General features: G+C 39.8%; 1 protein-coding gene across 1 annotated transcript in view; it reads left to right on the plus strand.

Annotated features, from left to right (window-relative positions):
• Positions 1-21,514, plus strand: part of LOC122813654 (zinc-binding protein A33-like) — a 108,353-nt gene that overhangs the window by 66,348 nt on the left and 20,491 nt on the right. The window contains exons 4-5 of the mRNA XM_044086092.1: positions 1,124-1,146; positions 1,238-1,368. Coding sequence (XP_043942027.1) covers positions 1,124-1,146; positions 1,238-1,368 — 154 coding nt within the window. The remainder of the gene's footprint in view (positions 1-1,123; positions 1,147-1,237; positions 1,369-21,514) is intronic.

The following is a 21,514-nucleotide window of genomic DNA, read 5'->3' on the forward strand; positions in this document are numbered from 1 at the left end:
TTAAATTTAATATCCTAATGACTATACCAGTAAACTAATTTAGGTTGCTCAGTACTGCATTTAAACTGCTGATAGCATGCTGTTCATTCATATCTCTGTAAATACCTTTTAACAAAATTGGTTTATACAACTAATATTTCTAAATGCAGCTATTTGTTATTTGTATGCATGGTATATTTTATAATTTACTGTCTATAGACTGTATAACAATCCTGTAAAAAAACTTGTTGCATTTTTATTTGTTAAGTCCTGGAAGTGGAGTAAACATTTCCATATCCCCCTCTTGTAGACCACCCTTTTACTTGAAATAATGTTTCAATGTCATACTAATGAGTGTGTGTGTCATTGAAAAATTAAGAAAAAACAACAAAGGCAAGGGTTCACTCCAAACCATATATTTATAAACAAATAAGGTTAGTGCTTTTGTGCACACACATGTGAACTTCAGAAGAAGTTCACCTATTGTGTGTGTACGGAAGTGGTTTGGAGTGAACCCTTGCCTTTGTTGTTTTTTCTTAGTTTATCAGTGTTTTTTGTCATTGAAAAATACAATTGTATGTATACAATATCAACAGTAATGAGTAATCAAGAAATATTTATTGTCCATTGCAGTTTGTTTCAGTTCATAATCAATCCTGTTTCACCATTCTACTTACTACATTCTGCCATTGAATCATATGAGTTTTAAAAACAGGCAGCTGTTAAACTACATTATTCATTGTTTCATTATCAGTCTCATCTGATTGTCCCTTCAGATAGAATGGCTATCAATGAATGAATGAATATTTCAAATGTTTTTTTTTTAATGTTAAACTCTGTTTTAAACAGTTTAATGTAAATTGTCTGCATTATATTTTCTTTGGTGAAATTTCTGAGTTAACTTTACTTCAAAGCATTTGAACTAATATCAGCACGAGTAAAGTCTTAACTAGAATTGTAAAGCCATATTTGTACTACAGCCACTTTTTTTTTTAAGTTTTCATAGAAATTATTTCTGCCATGTTCACATCTATACATATATTTACTTTTTTTTTTTTTTTTGAGTTTAAACATTTTGCTTAATCAATGTATACATAATAACTGCTTGTATTGTAAGTAAAATATTTTCTATTTTTTCCTACAGGGAATCAAGAATGACATGAAAAAGTATGTATGTGTGTACCATTACAGCACTTTCATAACTGTTTACATTCTTTATTAAGTACAAAACTAATATCAGTTTTGACCATGTCTCCAGGCTTACAGTACACAAGGAACAAAATAATACATGCAACCATATACTGTGGACCAGTGACCTAAATTCAGTGATGAGTGATATCATTCTAGAACAGGATGATTGGAATAAATGGAGGTTCATTATTAAACCAGGTAAGGGGACATTCATATTCCTTTGACTCAGAGAAACAGTTCTGTACAGCCATCCCAATCTGAAGATGCAGTTGATAGCATATGATAGCGTATGACTTCAGTTTAGTCAAACAAAAGCACTTTGTGTTAACATTTTTGAAAGAGAATATGTTTGTAGTACCTTAACTGCCTCTTATGGAGAAGACAACAAACTTACTAAACTTTTCAGCGCTGTTATGCTGTTGTGTATCAAAGTATAAACAGCAACCACCATAGAATAGTGATGGGAAGCTAAGACTGCAATACACTTCTTACCACAACATTTTTTATGTGAGAGAGTGAAATATGTACTGCAGCTTTTAAAGCTGTTAGAGGATCAACGATACATTTCACATCTGTCCACTCTCTGTGAGGCAACGCTATGTGTCTTACAGCCTACAAATTTGTAAAATACTTTTGAGGTCCTATGTTTCTTTCTTTTTCTTATTCTTAATTTCTCTGTGTATTGTATCACACTGTTGCAGCTAAAGTTTCATGTAATCCTTTGTAGTTTGCCTATAAGTAACTAAAGAGAAACACATAACACATGTAAACAACAAATGTTCACCAGGTCGATCAGTTCTTTTATTATTTCTGACATTATGGACATCTTTTACATTATCTTAAGTAATCACAGAAAATAAATACCTCCAAATACTGAGTGAAAGCTAACATTCCCATTTTCTGTGTGTCTCTTTTTTCTAAATATATTTTACTATCTTCTACCAGATGAAATACACTGCTTGTTTTCTCAGTGCATTTAGAAAAGAAGGCTAACTTGTATCCCACTACAGCATTTTGTATGTGCCATCAGGGATAATGGAGAAAATGAGAGGACACAATTAATATTAATAGCAGTTAAAAAAAGCAAATCTACACAGAAATGGAGCCTAATATTCATTAAAATAGTGTGCAGAAGTGGAAATGTCTTCTGTGTACCTTCTTTTGTATGCTGCTTGAGAAATACTGCAACTCAAAGAACTGAATTGTGGTATTTCCTTAGGGGGTACACAGCCAGTGCCCCATTTTATTGGCAGGTACTTAGGATCATCTTGCATTCGTTTACATACCAGTTTCTCCTGTGCTTGGCACTGGCGGTAAGCTCTGTGTAGCTAGATGGCATGACAGAATATGGTAACTCACTACTGTTTAGGATGCTTTATCAAATAACTACATGACTACTTGGAAAGGCATACTGGACAGTAGTAAGCTGCCTTATTCTGCAGTGCTGTATGCCACTGGCATGAAGGACTACAATTCATCAATGAATGTTAATCATTCTTTATGCAGGTGGTGCTGGGGTCATTACTATGGATTTGGTGTCATGTGCACTCCCATTGTCAGGAGCTCACTTGCACCACTGGGGGACAGAAAGAGTTGTGTGTGGTAGCAGCTTTGCCCACAATGCATAGGACTGTGTCACTGATAGGGATTTTCCTGCCATGCAGTGAAGATGTGTGCTAGGAGTTTATATTTGTCAACACTAATATGCTGCTCAGAGTAGTCTATTAAGCATCATACTAACAGGACTGGGTGATCACTACTACCACAGCTGTTATATCAGTTGACTGTACACCAATACAAATCTGTAGTTTATGCTATGGGAATCAGCATTTATTGATCACAACATTTGATCTGATGTCATTTTCATTCATTCCTGACCTGATGGGTCTAAGATCTGACCTCAGATCCAACTCAGCTGCTTTTACTAGATTCACAGATCCAATTTTCAAGCTCCTCCCTTACCCATAATGCCACACTAACCTAATATACCCCAGATCTTGTTTGCTGTCATAATGTTCAGTTATGGATTACCTTCTCTTGAGCTTTCTGGTGTGTTTTTTTCAGTATTTAAAGGTAGTAACTTTCCTTATTTTAGACTACTTTTAACTTCCTTTCACCTCCCTCCCAAACTTTCTCTGTAGTTGGTTTGGGTTCTGTCTGTCAGGCAGTTCTTTTTCCTACCCGTTTTGTAGTTTGAGTACTCTACTGAGTATCACTGTTGGTACTCCTGTTTCTTTTTGTTTTTCTTTCTCTGTATTATCTTTCATTTCATACACTCTAGAGGGTATTTCTTTGTACCATTGTTGGTACTCTATCCTGTAAGTAAAAAAAAAACTTTACTATAGATACCTTGAAAACTTTTTCTTCTTTCTTTATCACCTAAAATGGGAGATAAACTGTTTTAAAAAAAAATGCATTTCCTATGGCATAAGATTCCTAATTCTGATGCCCACAGGGAATGTGTTTATTGTTTGGGTGCTGCCCATTTAGAAACTGGCTCCTAACTGCCCCAAACAGACATCAACTCCTGCACGCAAGGTGCTGCTTACTCCAGGTGTGCCTCCATCTAGGCATCACAGTCAGTTACAGCAAATCAAAACTCACACCTACACAGAGTCTGGAATTCGTAGGTGCTTATCTGGATACAATCAATCAGATAACCTGTCTTCCTCCAGCTTGAATCCAGACACTCAGGTCTCAGGTTAGGAAAGTAATACAAGATTCTTCTTTCCAGTGCAACTGATTTTACAAGCCTTGGGATACACGGCAGCTGTTGTCACCCTTGTTCCTTTGGCCAGGGTTCACATGCAAATTCTTCAGTGGACACTGTCAGTCCAGCGGTCCATTATTCAGCATCCTTTAGTCACACCAGTCAAGATCACACAAGTGTGCAAAAGCTATCTTATTTGGTGGATTCATTCAAACAAACTCTCCAAAAATCATCCATTTGTTCTTCCCTTGCACACTGCCATGGTGAACACAGATGCTTCTCGAGTCCCGACTGGCTGTGGAGGGCAATACTTGGGAAGGACAGTCCAAGGTACCTGTCCCCCCAAAGAGGCCAAGACACATATGAATGTCCTGGAAATGAGAGCAGTCTTACATTGCATTGCTAGCCTTTCAAGACATTCTCCCCTCTAGAATGATTGCTATTCAGATGGACAATATGTCCATGGTCAGGTACATCAACAAACAGGGAGGAACAAAGTCTTATCTGTTTTGTCGAGAAGCAATGAGAGTGTGGTAATGGGCAATCTCTTCTGGTCACTTTCTAATAGCAATGTATATCCCAGGGAAAACCAATGTGATTGTGGACAAACTAAGGAGGTCCATTCTGATGCCTTGTGAATGGTCTCCCAACGTCAAAGCAGCATAGAGAATTTTCAGTTGATGGGGCCACCCATGCTGCGACCTATTAATTTCTCCCATCAACAATAAATGCAGCAGGTTCTTTGCACTGATCTCTCCAACTGGGGAGTCACTGAGAGATGCTGTCATCCACAGTTTTCCCACTGGTCTCCTTTATGGTTGCCCACTGTTACCTCTCATCTTCAAAAGAACAGAGAGCATTCTGGTTGAAGAGCATAGTTGTCCTCCTTGCCCTCTTTTGGCCTCATCAGATTTGGTTCCCCTTCCACTGGCCTCACCTTCTACATCTGTCCTGGATTCTGGGCACAAATCCAGACCTCCTGTCTCACCTCACAGGGATGACTCATCTGGACATAACAGGCCTCAAGCTGACAGCATGGTTTCTCCAATTCCACTGATTGCTAGATACCTCAGACTCTCCTCCCTGGTCTGTCATATTTTGTTATCTTCTCAAAAAGCTTTTACTAGAAAGATTTACAAAAGTAAATGGAAGCAGTTTGTATTCTGCACCCTTAACAGGTATCTAGTCCCCCTTCCTGCCCTTGTACTGGCTGTACTTGAGTTTTTAGCTTCAATTTTCAGTATAGGGGCTAACGTCTCTATTGTTAAGGTCCAGTTGGCTGCCATTTCAAATTTCCCTTTAGGTGAAAATAACTCTACCTTAGGTTCTTCTAAATTATGTAAAGCCTTTCTCAAAGGGCCATTTTTACTTAGATCTCTGCTAAAAGATCCCACTCCTGCTTGGGATTTAACTGTTGTGCTTCAGGCCCTGACCTAAACTCCCTTTGAACCTTCACCCACTTCAGATCTAAAACTTTTGCCTTGGAAAACCATTTTTCTAGTTGCTATCAAATCGGCTAGATAAGTATCTGAATTCCAGGCTCTGTCTTCCAAATCTCCTTACCTGGTTTTACACAAGTTAGGGTGTCTTTGTGGAAAAACCCATCATTTTTGTCTAAGGTAGCTTCTGAGGACAATATTAACCAGGTCATTAACCTTCCAGTTCTCTTTCCAGACTTTTCAAATAAGGGAGAGTACATACTCCATCTTTTAGATATGCATAGACAACTTCACTTTTATCTCCATACAACAAGGAGCTCAGGAAAACCGAATAGTTTTTTGTGCCTTTCTCTCCCAACACATTGGGCAAGTGAGTTTCCAAAGTTTCTCTGGCCAAATGGTTAACCAATTGTATCTCCTTTGTCTGTTGTAAAAGAGGATTATCCTTGCCTAAGCCTCCTAGAGCTCATTAAGAGAGGTGTGTGGTGGCCTCCTCAGCCTTTTGGTCAAGAGCCTCCATAGGTAACATTTTTGCATATGCCAGTTGGACTAATGGTCATATCTTTATTGCTTATTACAAATTAGATGTGGCTTCCAGGAATAGAGATGCCTTTGGCTCCCAAGTACTGCTGAATATCCTTCCATGAGGGCCATCCAAGGTTCAACTAGCTGGGGATTCTGTCCCATCACTTGAGGAATGAATGAAAATGACAACATTAGTTAAAGTTATGTACTCACCATAGTGTTCCATCTGTGCTGTCCATTTCATTCTTCCTCAATTTCCTACCCACCTACCCCCTTTTCTTTGCTCCTGGAAAGACTAAGAGTTTTTCTTTGGGAACTGTTGCCCCTTGTTTGAGCTCCAGCTCTTGTTCTTATTCTGTCTTTTATTATATCCCTAACTAACATTCCCCACTCCTCAGAAAATATTGCTACCTCATTCAACACACACTTCACCCAAACCATACTATCACTAGCTAAACAACACAACCCCCCCTCCCTTCCAACCCACACCTTCAACTAATAATCTCCCCACTGCCTTTTCTTTTTCTCCTGTACCTACCTCCAACATAAAAAAACTCTTAACTAAACTTAAACCCACCAAATTAGCAGCAGACAACCTCCCAAGTGAATACCTACAAATCGCAGCTGATGCTCTGGCCTACCCAGTATCCATCTTGATTAACCGATCTCTGTCAGAAAGTTACGTTCCCACACTGTGGAAAGTATCACATATAATTCCCCTCCACAAAGGCGGACCCTCCGCAGAACTAACCGGTTACCACTCCATAGCTATTCTCTCTCCACTCTCCAAAATACTAGAGAGATGCATACACTCTCAGGTCTCAGACTACCTCCTTACTAACAACCTCCTTTCCATTACTCAGCATGGTTTCCAACCAAACCATAGCACCACCACTGCCTTACTCTCCTTTACTAACACTATCCTTCAGCATAAAAACAATGGCTATCCCTCCTCTGCTACTTTCCTAGACCTATCTAAAGCATTTGACATGGTCCCACACAAACAACTTATCTCTGTCCTCAATAACCTATCCTTCTCGCAATCAGTCACCAACTGGTTTCAGAGTTACCTGTCTGACCGCCAACAATCCGTTGTATGGCAGAATGACATATCTCCCCAACTACCTGTCTCCATAGGGGTTCCCCAAGGATCCATCCTTGGACCCCTGCTCTTCTCTGTTTACACCAATAATCTAGCCTCTGCCACCAAACATGGCACACTCATACAATACGCAGATAACTCGACCATCATCTGCTCAGCCCAGTCCCTACCAAAACTGCAAAAAGTCACACAGGAAGCCTTTTCCTCTGTTGAAACATGGTTATCTGATGCCCAATTAATACTCAACCCAAATAAAACTAAACTACTCATCTTCCAACCCACCAAACATACTCAAAACAACTCTCACTTTAACATCACAGCAAAAGACAACACCACTATATACCCAACTGAACACACCAAATTGCTAGGAGTGGAAATAGACAATAAACTAAAATTTAACATTCACATATCCATGACCATAAAAAAAGTCCACAAAAAACTAGGAGCGTTATATAGAAATAAGCAATTTCTCACCAAAGCAGCAAAGATTTCAATAGCAAAGTCCCACCTTATCTCCACCCTACTTTATGCCTCTCCACTATATACCAACCTAAGGCAATGTGATCTAAACAAGCTAGAGACTTTCTACAACAAAATTGCCAAATTCGGCACAGGGGCATCCTACCGTAGTCACCACTGTCCCTCACTTGCTGAACTGGGCTGGCTTGGACTCCCTCACCTCCTTCAGTGGTATCAACTCTCACTCACCCACAAACTAGTAAACCATCCACTAAATGTCCCATCCCTCCAGAATCTACTCCAACCCTATCACACCACCAGACCACTAAGATCCAGCAACAAAAATCACTTGCAGATCACTAAAGCCAATAACTCTGCTGGTGGAGCACTATTCTCTTGCGCCATAGCCAAATTATGGAACTCACTCCTACCCACAATTACCTCTGTACCATCATGCACCCACTTCAAAACTTTACTAAAAGCGCACCTAAAAACATGCTGGCTATGCCCTTGCAACTCCCACTCTAATATCATCCACCCCATCCAACTACCTTGATTATAGCAAGCTCAGATGCTCATAAGCCTAGTACTTATTGTACAGCAGGAACTTCTCATTGTAACATTTGTTAATGTCTGTTATGTACTTCACAGATAAAGATTCTAGTTGTCTACTGATGTACTATGTTCTTCATCTGTAAATATGTTGTAAGTAATTGCTATGTTAAATTGTTAATCGCTATGTAATCCAATGTAACTATTGTCTGTTTATTTTACTGTGGAGCTTTTCTCCCCGGGCCTCCGCTGAAAATGGACCTATGTCCAGTTGGACACTCCCGGTCAACAAATTTAAATAAATAAATAAATATCCTTTAAAGTATTGTCCCTTTATTTCTAATGACAGCAAATTCGATCTGAGGTATGTTAGGTTGGAGGGCATCATGAGTAAAGGTAGGAGCTCGAGAGTTTGGATCCAAGGATCTGTTAGAAGTGGCTGAGTTGGATCCAAGTCGGATCTGAGTCAGAACCAAGAGTCATCAGTTGAGGAAGAATGAAAATGGACACACAGATGGAACATTATGGTGAAGTACATAACATTTTTTTTACCTAAATGAACAAGAAGGATAATATTCAAAGCAAGAAATACAAATGATTCAATTAATTTGCCCCAGATTTCATACCTGTGTAAGAAAGTCTGTCTTTGTTGAAATCTGCACTGTAAGATGGCTCATGTATACCACATGTTTCTCCAGCCATTGTTTTGCTGCTGCCAGCGCTATTGTATTTTTGCATACCTCTGACCTCATTAGATCTCTGTGCTTGCAGTACTCTCCTGTTACCTTTTGGTTCACAATGCTCTTCTTGGATTGACACTTGCAGCTCATTAACATTCTTCTCCTGCTGGTAACATCAATCTGCAACATTTGATCAGTGAAATACCATTTCATCACTTGATTCTCCTCCACTTACCATAGTTTCTAAGACATTATTCACCAGTCCACCCTCTGAATGTTCTGTGGTTTTCAGCATGGCTTCTTCGTTGTTATTGATTTTAACAATCACATAATCAGCTGTCTTATTTCCCAAACCTTTGTTCTCCGACACACTCATACTCTCCCCATCCATCTTTTTGCAGGAAAAAGTGCTCTTCACCTCCTACTGTAAAATGAGTAGATTGTATCTTTTATGTACAAATCAAAATAGTTGTAATATATTTACAACATATACAACAAAAATACAAATATGAACATATTTACAAAGTAAAAAAAACTACTGAATCAAAAATACATTGTTTACCTAACCTGTTCTGCCATAACCATTTCTTTCTACTGTTCAGACCATTCTTCAAATTCCAATTTTTTTAAATAAAATGTCATTGGACACATTTTTTTCTCGGATACCACTTTGTGGTAATTATTGTTCTGTCTTCCTCATATAATACATTTTTATCTGTATATTTAAAAAAACATATTTGTATCTATTTTAATTTTCCTCAGTCTGTGGTATACAATAAAGAGTTAATTATCCAAATGTCGATTATCCAAAATGTCAATTATCCGAACCCAGTCTTCCAAAGTTTTTGGGTAGGAAAAATCATAAAGTCTGAATATGTAAATATTATACATATTCGCTTGTGCATGTTTTTTGAAATTGTAGCCTGCTTGTGTGTGTAAAATATTCTTTGTCCACTAGACTTGCTGGATAGTTGAAAAGTATATTCCCTGAATGCAGAAAAAGCAAGATTTTAGAAGTTTTTATCTAGTTCAATGTATGTTTGATTATCCGAACAGTTTGATTATCCAAACTACCCTTAGTCAAAATTAGTTCAGATAATCAACTCTGTACTATACAAACATATATCCATATTTTACTCACTTCTAAGCATCTTAAAAAACTGGTATTGAGTAGTTTCTGCTACATGATATAAATTACAATTCTTTTCCTAGGAACGTTTATATAATGTGAATCCTTTCACAGTCAATTTGTTTAATGAAACCGTCAGTAAAACAATCTTTCAATTCATCTATAAGACAAAAATCTCTGATCTGATACTGTAATTTTCATTCATTCATTCCTCAACTGTTGGGTTCAGATCCTACCTTTGGATCCAACTCAGCCAGTTCTTCTAGATTGTAGTACACTGAAACTCTTGAGCTCCTTCTTTTACCCACAATGCCCTAGCCACCTTACATACCTCAGATCTGATTTGCCACCAAAACGTTTGGACATGGTCATGAAACTCTTGAGGGAGCCTTTGCTGTTTCTTGTGAGTTAGCTGTATTTTCTTAAAATACTTATAATTCCTTATATTGTTTGCTCTTTCCTCACTTTAACCATAGTTATATCTAAAGTTATAACCTTAAACTTCTACTGTTAGAATATTCTTCATTACCATCACTGGTATTCGGTCCCGACATAGTACTAGTTAGTGCTGTTACCCTTAATTTACCAATGTTGGTAATTTTCCTTCTTTCCTTTTCTTCTTCTATTAAAAAAAAAGGTTTTCTATCTTATTTTTCCATTACTTTTGTATCTTTGTTATAATGTCTGATAAACCTTCTGGGTTTAAAAAATGTGTGGCCTGTGGCTACAACTTTCCAAATTTAGATGCACACTCAAAGTGCATGTACTTTTTAGGGCCTTCTCATCTGGAGTCCAACTATGACATCTGTAAGGGCTTTAATTCCCATGCTTTAATTGACTGTAAGAACAAGTTCATTCTTAGGGGCTTGCTGCTCTCAAAACCTGCATCTATGGCACCTGGGACTCAAACCCCTCAAAGTTTGGAGAAAAAAGAAGATTCTCATTCAAAAGAATCTCGTAAGAGATCTGATCTGGCCACTGCTTCTACCTCAACTCCATCTTCCAAGCCACCTCTCAAACAAGCATAAAATTCGGCCACAACTGCTTTGGATCCAAGACCTAGATCTGTCAAATCACTATGGATCCAGTCACCTCAGTTGTTGTTGGAACCCAATAACATCTCGGCTCCCATTGCCCTTTTTGGCACAATTTCCTGGTCACCACTCAAGGCCCTCATCTACTGCCTTATCCAGTTGATCTTCCAGGCACCTATCTGAAGTAGATATGGACAGGAAGATGAGGAAGTTTCCCAGGACACGGATACAAATGGGAGCTTTTCTGGATCTGACCCCCCCCAATCAGGTCCAGAGACCCTTGTTAGTACTACGCCTCTGATATTAGTTCCTTCTCCGATCTGACCTTTGGTTTCGGAGCCGTTGGATCCGAAAGTCCTGGAATTGTGTACCTCTGATCCGAAGATGTTGGTATCTTTGACTCCGATGGTGTCTCTGAGCTGTTCAGTGATGAGTACTTTGGAGCTGGACAACTCTCAGAGATGTAGCATTGGTGCAGGTTCTGGGGCATTAGATTCAAATCCGAAGTTGTCTACCCCTTGAAGCATTGGCACTGGACAGGTTGGAGAGAGCCTTCCCTATTCTTAGAGTTCAGACTTCTCTTCCCTCTTTGGCTCTGACTCCCAATCCCATTCATTTCTTTGCTCAGAGCCTCAGTCATCCTTCCCACTGGGACAGCCAGCCTGAGTCATTCTCCAGACCACCAGCAGGGTATAGTTGTTTCTTCTGATATCTCCCTGGAGCATCTCAGCAAAGAGGTTCCTCATAAGAGAATGTTCAAAAGGAGGCACTTAGATTCTCCACAACAGTCTGTCAGTGAGGACGCTAACTTTGATGAAAGTGAAAGGTTCCCTAGATCACCATCCAACAGTGTGTCATTTGTAGTCATCTTGGAACTTCTAAAACAATTTTTCCCAAGAGTAGTCAGTGTTCCTGAAGACCTTTGGCTCTGGCCTATCTACTCCAGGGTAATGCTACCCATCATTGAACTCATTGATTTAGTCTCAAAATGGGCATGGAAGGAGCCTGATATGACTGAGCCAGTCCCTAAGAGAGCAGATAGGATCCTGGCACCATCTAATAATAGACCACACTGGAGTAAAGGAGTACTCATTGATGCCATGATCATAGTGGCAGCACTAAGAACAAACTGTCAAGAACACAGTTCCTCTGTCCACCCCCCAACAGAGAGTCTAGGGTGCTAGATAGGTTTGGGAAGCGTGTCTATGGTTCAGTGACTTTCGCTCTTAGGTTACTGAATTATTTGTCACATTTTACGAGACTCCATAGGGATTTGATCAAGGAACTTTCCAAATCCCTTTCTGAGTCCATATCCTCTGAGGTGGAGAGTACTATTTCTCACAGCTGGCTACCCTTCAATTTATATGAGATTCATCCATGAGACCTATCTCCCATGTGGCCAAAGGTACCTCAGCAGCAGGTTCAGGCATGTCCATCAGAAGACATGCCTGGATGTGCTTACGTGACTTTGAGGAACCCTTCAAACTTTCTTTCATCAATGCTCCCTTTAGAACCTCTTTATTTGGGCTCAAAGTAAAAGACATGCTCTTTAGGTGTGAGCAGGAAGGGAAGACCCTGTCTGCTGTGGGCATATGTTTTTTGACCCCTCAATGGACCTTTTCTAGGAATCAATGAGGCGGGAGGAAAATGTGGTTCAGAAAATCCCAGAGCCCATTCCAAGCTCCACATGAAGACAGTTTCCCCAGGGGCAGAAGGGGATCTCAAATGGAAGATGCCAGCCATGCAACAGAGGTAGTCCATCTAACCAGAGATGTAGGGGTACTTTCTCTGACAGATCCTATCACTGCTTCTGAAAGGCGGCCCGACTGTCAATCTCTGTAGGCAGTCAGGGTTTGTTCATCTCTGCACCAGAGTGCCTGGCTAGAAATTACAAAAGATATATGGGCGCAGAGGATAATATCCAGAAGTTATACAATGCCATTTTCCCATTCACCTTCCCTTGTATCGAACAAAATTCCAATGTGCCACTCAAAGGGAAGCAACAGCACTAGACATAAACAAGCTGCCAGAAAAAAAAGTCATCCAAGATGTCCTCCCAAACCAGAAAGAGTCTGAAACTTATTCAAGATTCTTTTTAGTGCCAAAAAAGACAGTGGACTGGAGACCAGTCTTGGATCTCAGCAACCTTAATCAATCAATTCAGCAAACAATGTTCTGGAGGGTCACCGTTCATTCTATTATGCCGTTCCTGCCCAAGGACCAATGGATGTGCTTGGTAGATTTTCAGGATGTGTACTATCACATAATAGTGAACAGCTGATCGAGGAGATAATGATACCTCTGGCTAGGAGCAAGTCATTACCAATTCAGAGCACTATCCTTTGGTTTCACCACAGCCCCCAGGGTGTTCACCAAGTGTATAACAGTACTTGCAGCCATACCTCTCAACCTGGGAACATCAAAAATCTGGACAAGGCCCATGAAAAATAGGTACAAATCTGTACACTGATTAACATATAATTTGCATACATAATTATGTAACCCCGCCCACTCGAATGGAATCATGGGATACCAACTTTCAAACACAAACTGAAGAACAGACAACCAAAACATGGCACCAGAGTCCCCCTGCAGCCATACCAATGTCCCATTACCTGGCTATTTCACCCCATTTGCCATAGACACTAATGTGTGCATACTGCTTTGCTTCTGCAATGATTTTGATTTTATTTTTACATTTTACTGTACAGCAATGCAGGCGCACTAACATCTGGTAAACAAAGCAATACTGTCTCACAATGAAAATAGGCTTAGCATTAAAACTTCTCTGTTCTTGAAACTTATATTCATTGAAACAGCATTGAAACCCACACCACATCCAAAGAAAATGCATCTGGCGGCTTAGCATTAAAACTTCTCTGTCCTTGAAACTTATATTCATTGAAACAGCATTGAAACCCACACCACATCCAAAGAAAATGCATCTGGCCAGTGGTGGATAAAGATTACCTTTGGGCCGTTTTCAAATCTTCTGCCCCTTGCACACAAAACAAGAAACATACATGTGTTCTTTCCTTTGATAAACCTTCCTGACTTCATTAAATTATATTCCTTGTATAATACAACACACACTTGTGAGAGCACATTTTAAATTTATTGTCAGAACTTTTTTCCAGTAGGCTGTACTGTAGGCAATGAAACAAGACACATTAACCAATAATGACAAAACTGCCCAATTCAGTACATTTCCATCATAAAAGTCTACTTCCACACCCACACTATAAATAGAATGACAGTAGCTAAGCCATAGGCATCTTGCACAGTGTATTGTACTTATTTTCAATTTCATTTTTGGGGGGTGGGGACAAAAGGTCAAAAAACCAAGGACACATTTTAAACATTGCTTGTATAATTTTGAAAAATTGCTAGAATAAAATGTTGTGTTACCAACATGCATTTCACTGGCAAGTTTTGAATCCAGGACCCTATGCACTACAGTCAGAACATACCACTATGCCAAATCAGCAGCTTCCTGAAACACAGGAAAACTGAAACTTAATGGCTATCATTTAGTGAATTCATTTCTCACCTCTCACCATAGCTCTCAACCTCTTAGCACAAAAAACCTTGACAAAGCCAATAATGGGGGAATACAGATTCAGTTCTCACTTCTCACCATAGCTCTCAACCTTTTAGCACAAAAACCCTGGACAAACAAAGCCAATAATTAGGGAATACAAATTCAGTTCTCACGTCTCACCATAGCTCTCAACTCTTAACACAAGAAACCTTGACATAGCTCATAAGTGGTGGTGGCTAGGGAGTAGAGACTTACCAGGGACACATTTAAAACATTGCGTGTATAATTTTGTAAAGTTGCTAGAATAAAATGTTGTGTTACTTATCACCAATTCACCATGCATTTTACTGAAAAGCTTTGAACCCAGCCAGGACTCTATGTACAATATTTAGAAAATTAGACCAGCAACCTCAAATAGGTACTACACAAACAAAACACGTTCCGACTGATTTAAAGAAACTCAAATGACTGGCCGACATCTGCGACATCATTCTGAAAGGAAATTGTTTTCACAGTGAAAAGTTATTCAAGACACGGTGACGGGTATACAAATAAAGCCCAAATCAGCTCCAAGCCTGCTCTACCTTCTGCCTCATCTCCTTTGAAAGAAAAGTAATAAATCCCTGCTAAGACAGTCTTCTTACACACAGATATGAACATTCAGTGCATTCACTAGGCTTGCCCAAGTGCCACTCATCAAGACAGCCGATGCCAGAAGTCCCACGCACGCTGCAAAAATTGTCAGCACAGTTTAACACACGCCACCTTCTTCAGCCTCGACAGTGTACTTCCTCTAACTCTGACAGTTCTGAAATGCCATCAAAATCCTTTCTCCACAACGCACAGATAAAGCATATACCTTAACTCGACCCGAGAAGTGTAAACACAACATGCTTTTCTCGGCTTTTTTAAGGGGTGGTTTCCTACCTGACTTGTTTCCGAATGCCTGAATGCTGCCCAGAAATTAATCCATTTGAAAACATCTTAGAGCGAGCCGAGAAGCTGTTTCTGAACTTCGAATAAGAATAACTCCGAACTGGCAGATGGAGCAGCTTAATGCTTAAAACTTGTTTCTGAAGCGCTAAAGCGCTTGTTTGAATAACCCGCTAACTGCTCACACTCGCAGATCACGGGGAAAACCGGAAATGTGTCCTTGGAGCACTTAAGCTCAATTCCGACAGGCTGATAGCCCTGATGGTGCTGACGTCATCGCGCACGTGATGACGTCAGTGCAAAATAAAAAAATGTACGAAAATTTAAAAATAAAACAAGAACTAAAGCTGGGAAAAGTCGGAAATGGAGGGGTGCCACTCGTGAATCGTGGCACCCCAGTATTTGGACCCAAAACTCGGTAAAATCCGAGTTATTCGGTATGGTTGGGAGGTCTGCTTGCAGCTCACTTGAGACTGTGAGTATTCTGAGTGTTTCCATATCTGGATAACTGGCTCCTGACTGCTACAACCAGGCATCAACTAATTTAAGCCTACTTAAATACCTAATTTAAGGACTACTTACTCCCAGTTTTGTTCTCGTATGGGAATTTCTGTCAATTACACTCTCAGCTAGAACCAACTCAGATTTTGGAATTCTTTGGTGCTGTCTTCAATACGGGCATTCAGATATCTTCACTCCCTATGTCCGGAATTTAAACAGTTCAGTTCCAAGTCAAAAAGATCATTCAAAGCTCTTCTCTTTCAGCTTGTCTGGTACTTCAAGCATTGGAATCCATGTCAAAAACAATCACTCTTGTACCACTGGCAAGGTACCATATGAGAATCCTTCAATGGACACTCACAACTCAGTGGTCTGTTCTCTATCAACCTTTATCCAGGCATGTCAAAATAATGCAAGCTTGCAAATATTACCTTCTATGGCGGATTCATTCCAATCAAATACAAGTAGACTATCCCTTTGTGTTTCCTCAACCCAAGGCTACAATGACCATAGACGCCTCTCAGATCAGGTGGGGAGCATTTCTTGGGAAGGACAGTCCAAGTGCATGGTCTCCTGAAGAGTCCAACATGCATATCAAATTCTGGAGAGGAGAGTTGTCCTCCTAGCATTGCAGGCCTTCCAAGACATTCACCCAACTGGGACTATTGTGATTTAGACAGACAATGTCGGTAGTCTGGTACATCAACAAACAAGGGGCAACCAGATCTTACTCTATTTGTCAAGAAGCTGTGAGAGTGTGGCAATTGGTGATCTCATCCAATCACTTTCTGATAGCAACACACATCCCGGTGAAGTCCAGCGTGATAGCAGACAAGTTTATCAGGTCTATTTTAATGCCTAATGCGTGGTCTCTCAACAGGAATGCGGCAGAGGGGATTTTCCATCAGTGGGGCCAACCATGCTGCAGCCTTTTTGCATCTGCCCTCAACAAGTGCAGCAGGTTCTTTGCCCTGATCCTGCACTGGGGAAGTCACCAGGAAATGCTCTAATTCACAAATGGCCTCCAGTCTCCTTAATGCTTACATCCCATTACCCCATATCCTCATTTTTTCCAGAAAGCATCTCAAATGAAGAGCATAGTTATCCTGATTGTCCCTTACTAGCTTTATCAGATCTGATTTCCCTTTTGCCTCATCTTCTATATCCACCCTGGATTCTGGCTCCAAATCCAGACCTACTGTGTCACCCAAATTACATAATCTATCTGGACATTTCAGCCTTCAATGGTTTCTCCAGTTCTGTTGACTGATAGACAGCCCAGGCTCTTCTCCCCAGTATGTCACATTCTATTATCATCACACAAGGCTTCCACTAGAAAAGTATACAAATGTAAATGGAAAAGATTTGTTTATTATGCAGTTAAAAACAATTTAGATCCAATTTCAGCACCAGTCTCTAAGGTTCTTGATTGGCTCCACTGCCAGAGTACAATCAGCAGCCATTTCTAACTTTCACATAGGAGTAAATAACTCAACTTTAGCTTCCTCCAAGCTTTGCAAAGCATTTCTGAAAGGTACATATTTAGTTAGACCTCCTCTAAAATATCCTACTCCTTCTTGGGATTTAAATGTCATTCTGCAGGCCTTAACTCAACTGCCCTTTGAACCATCAGCTATGTCTGAACTAAACTTTTTGACCTGGAAGACTATCTTCTTAGCTGCTATTAAGTCTGCCAGAAGAGTATCTGAACTTCAGGCTCTCTCTTAACCTCCTTATTTAATTTTTCACAAGGATAGAGTATCTCTGCAGACCAATTCTTTCTTTCTACCTAAGGTGGTGTCAGAATCTAATATTAATGAGGTTTTCAACCTTCCTGAATTCTTTCCAAATTTCTCAAACAAAGGAGAATATACGTTGTACCTGTTGGATGTTCACAAACAGTTATGTTTCTACCTTCACAGAACCAAAGATTTGGGGAAATCTGAACAGTTATTTGTTTTGTTTTCTGCATCAAAATTAGGCAAACCAGTTTAAAGTGACTTTGGCTAAATGGTTGACTGATGCTATTACCTTCGTTTATGCAAAACCACCTAAATAAAGCCCATTCCACCAGGTCTGTGGCAACTTCTTTAGCCTTTTTGTCTAGAACTTTCTTGGATGATATTTGAGCAGTTGCAACTTGGACTAATCCTCATACTTTTATTGATCATCACAAATTGGATCTGGTCTCTAGGGGAAGAGCAGTCTTTGGCTCAGCTGTGCTCAGGAATATCCTTCCTTAGAGTCCACCTGGGATTTAGGTAGCTGGGGACTCTGTCCCAACAGTTGAGGAATGAATGAAAATGACATTATCAGATTAAAAAGTTTTGTACTTACCATAACATTCCCTATGTGTTGTCCATTTATTGTCATTCTTCCTCCGCTTCTGTCCCACCAAACCCTCCTTTGCTATATTCCTGGAAAGAGCGAAGGATATTGAAAGAACCACTGTTCCTTTGTTTGAGCCCCAGAATCCATCATTGTGTGTTTTTTCACTACTCTGTAGGTCTATGGGCAGCAGACTAGACTTGAGGTATGTAAAGTGACTAGTGCATTTTGGGTAATGAGAAGAGCTCAAGAGTTTCAGTGTGCTACTATCTGGAAGAAGCAGCCGAATCGGATCCAAACCCAACAGTTGAAGAGGAATGAGAATGGACAACACAGATGGAACGTTAATAGTGAGTACATAACTTTTTAATTTCTTTATTTAATGGCTGTTGTAAATGTTGATGGTAAATGAGTCTGTGGAGCTAATAAATAAAAGAAATACATAGTATTTTCATATCATATATGACTGCTGTTAGGAGTATCAGTAAAATTGCATCATTATAAAAATAGTTTCTTATAGTAGTCTTCTAATTCCTGAAGTTTTATGAGTAGAAGAATTTTCTTGGTTCCCTGGACAAATTTTTTCTGGTCAGTATTAACACCACCATGGCACTCCCATGAAAATGGGCCACAGAGTTGGTGGGAGAAACCCAGTCAATGAAACATAAACAAATGAATAAAATAACGATAAAACGTATTGGTTCCTTTATCACTTACACTATGTTGTCTTGAAGCCTATACCAATATTTTAAAATTGCAAGAACCTATTCAAACATGTAAACCTAAATGTGCTCTTAAAATTTTTTGCTTGAATACATACCATTATTAAATCACCTTGTTCCTCAGTACTTAATGAACACATCTGATAGCTTTAACCTTGGGGTAAGTAAAAGTAGATGGATATAGTAATCTTTTAATAAAAGTTATTTGATCCATTTCCAGTTTATTAACTAATTGTTTACATGAAGGGGATCATTACATTGCTCAATGGTCAAGATATGGTCTCTTATCTTGTGTGAATAATAACCATAAGACATACACATTTGTAGAAGAAAGAAAAAGTTACCCATCTATTAGATTTTAATGTACTTTTTTTTCAGCATATTAATTGAATTTCACATTGTATACAGCTATTTCCATATTATAGGTTCATAGGTGTTTACTGAGCTAACGACCACAAGGGCCTTTTTAAGCCTAGCCTTGCATCCCAAATCTCTGTCTAGTTCTGATACCCTTGGTAAGTGCAAGCATGGCCTGAGAGATGAACCATTTACAGGTTATCTGTTTACATCAGAGACATAGGTGCCAACCAGGAATGAATTTCTGGTTTTCCATCCAGTTGTCCAAGTTGCACTTGAATTGGATTAGGAAGGAACTCTGTTTCACATGGATGGGGAGCCTGTTCCATAGAAGAGGTAGTCTTTGAGATACATACCTATCTCTCCAACAGGCGCTATTTATATCACAAGCAAAGTTTATGTTTTTAGAACGGGTAATTCTGGTGCTGTTTGTTTTGTGGATATGCAGGAGGTCCGTCAGAGTGGATTCTGACAGTGCCCTGCATGGCAGGCATAGATCTCCCCTCAACAGCCTGTAGGAGACAGAATACAGGTAAAGGGCCTTGAGGTGGTCTCCTCAGAATATGTTACTTATGCCCTGTATTCTTTTAGTGAGGAACCTCTGTGGACAGTCCAGTTGTTCGATATGCCTGGTTAGGTACATACCAAAGGGAGCATTGAACTCAATAATAGATCTGATGAATGCCGATAACAGTGGAACAATGACTTCCTAGGACTTAGATGCCATACATTTGTTTATAAGTTGCACAACATAGAATAATTTCCTCACCACTGTAGACACATTATGATCAAAGGCTAGATTACTATCTGTGTGTGTCTGTAAGTCCCTGACTAATGGGTCAACTCTAAGGGGTGTGTTGTCAATGTGATAGTTACCAGGGATGAATGACTTCCCAGAGGATACTATTATGCATTTCTTGCCATTTAGTTTTACTCCATGACTCGGACATCAGTTGTTTGCCTGTGTCAGCCTCTCCTGGAGAATATTTGTGTCAGTGTGAGATTCAATGACAGCTCCTAATTTGCAATCATCTGCAAATTTAGTCAGCCAGAGACCACTGACATTGGCCTTGACTTCTGAGAAGTAAATGCCAAAAAAAAGCGGTCCAAGGACTGATCCCTGAGGGACGCAACTTGTGAATGGCCTCTTTGTAGAGGTGGGACTTCCCAGTTCTAACTTCCTGGGTCCTATCTGTGAGCTAGTTGGCTATCCACCAGATGACATACAGGTTTGTACCTAACCTCTTGAGTTTGTCAACAATGCCCGAGTGGGATATCGTGTCAAATGCCTTGGCCATGTCAGGGTAGGGGTATGAAAGATTTTGCTCTCATCCATTGCTTTGATGACCTTCTCAAAGAAGTCCACCAGGTTGTGTAGGCATGATCTGCCCTAGATGAAACCAAACTGGATTGGGTCCAGTGTCTGGAGCTTTACTATATCTCTGTTGATCATCTCCATGATAATTTTTTCCATGGCTTTACATATAAGACTAGTGAGACTTTATGGGTCTGTAGTTTCCAGGGTCTGTAGATTGTCCACTTTTGTGCAGAGGGATGACTGTTGCCTTTCTCCATTCATAAGGCATGAAGCCTGTTTGGAGACTACAGTTAAATAGTAATTCCAGAAGCCCTGATAGGTCATGTTTCATGCTATTTAGAAGGCATCATGGGATATTGTCTGGGCCCATTGATGCAGTGTTCTTCATCTTAGAGAGAGCATTAAGGACCTGTTCCCTAGTGATAGTAGGGGGATTTATATTTGATGATATTTCCTGAGGGAAGATTGAGGGGGAGAGAGGAGTAAAGTTGAAGCTGAATTTATCAGCCAGGATGTTTGCTATATCTTCTGGCTCAGTATAGGTAGCTCCATTTACAATGTGCTCTGCACACAATTGTGCATTGCCTTTGAGGTTGTGGACATAGTTAAAGAATGCTTTGTGGCTGCCCTTGGCCTGGGAGGCCAAACATAACTCAAATTTGGTTTTGGTAGACTTTATTTGTCCTCTGAGTTGTTTGTTTAGTTTAATAAGAGTGCTTTTATCGTGCTGGGTGCTGCACCTCCTAATTTTTGCCATGATTTTCTTCCTCCTGTTATACATCTGATTGATTTTGTGATTTCACCAGGGTGGCTTATTTTTTGAGTTTTTTAGTTTTTCCTGGTGGGTACACCTGCCTCTATGCAGCTATTAAATGTGCTTGTACAGGGTTTCTGTGAACAGTTCTGCATAGGCAGAAGTGTTCTCAGGGTTTATAGGGGCTTGACATTTTGCCAGGTTCTCACTTAATAGCAGGAGGTTAGCCTTGGAATAGTTCCTGAATATTCCCAGTTAGC

This window comes from Protopterus annectens, chromosome 10.part0 (genome assembly GCF_019279795.1).
Source record: "Protopterus annectens isolate FY-2018-M chromosome 10.part0, PAN1.0, whole genome shotgun sequence".
In the NCBI taxonomy this organism is placed as follows: Eukaryota; Metazoa; Chordata; order Ceratodontiformes; family Protopteridae; genus Protopterus; species Protopterus annectens.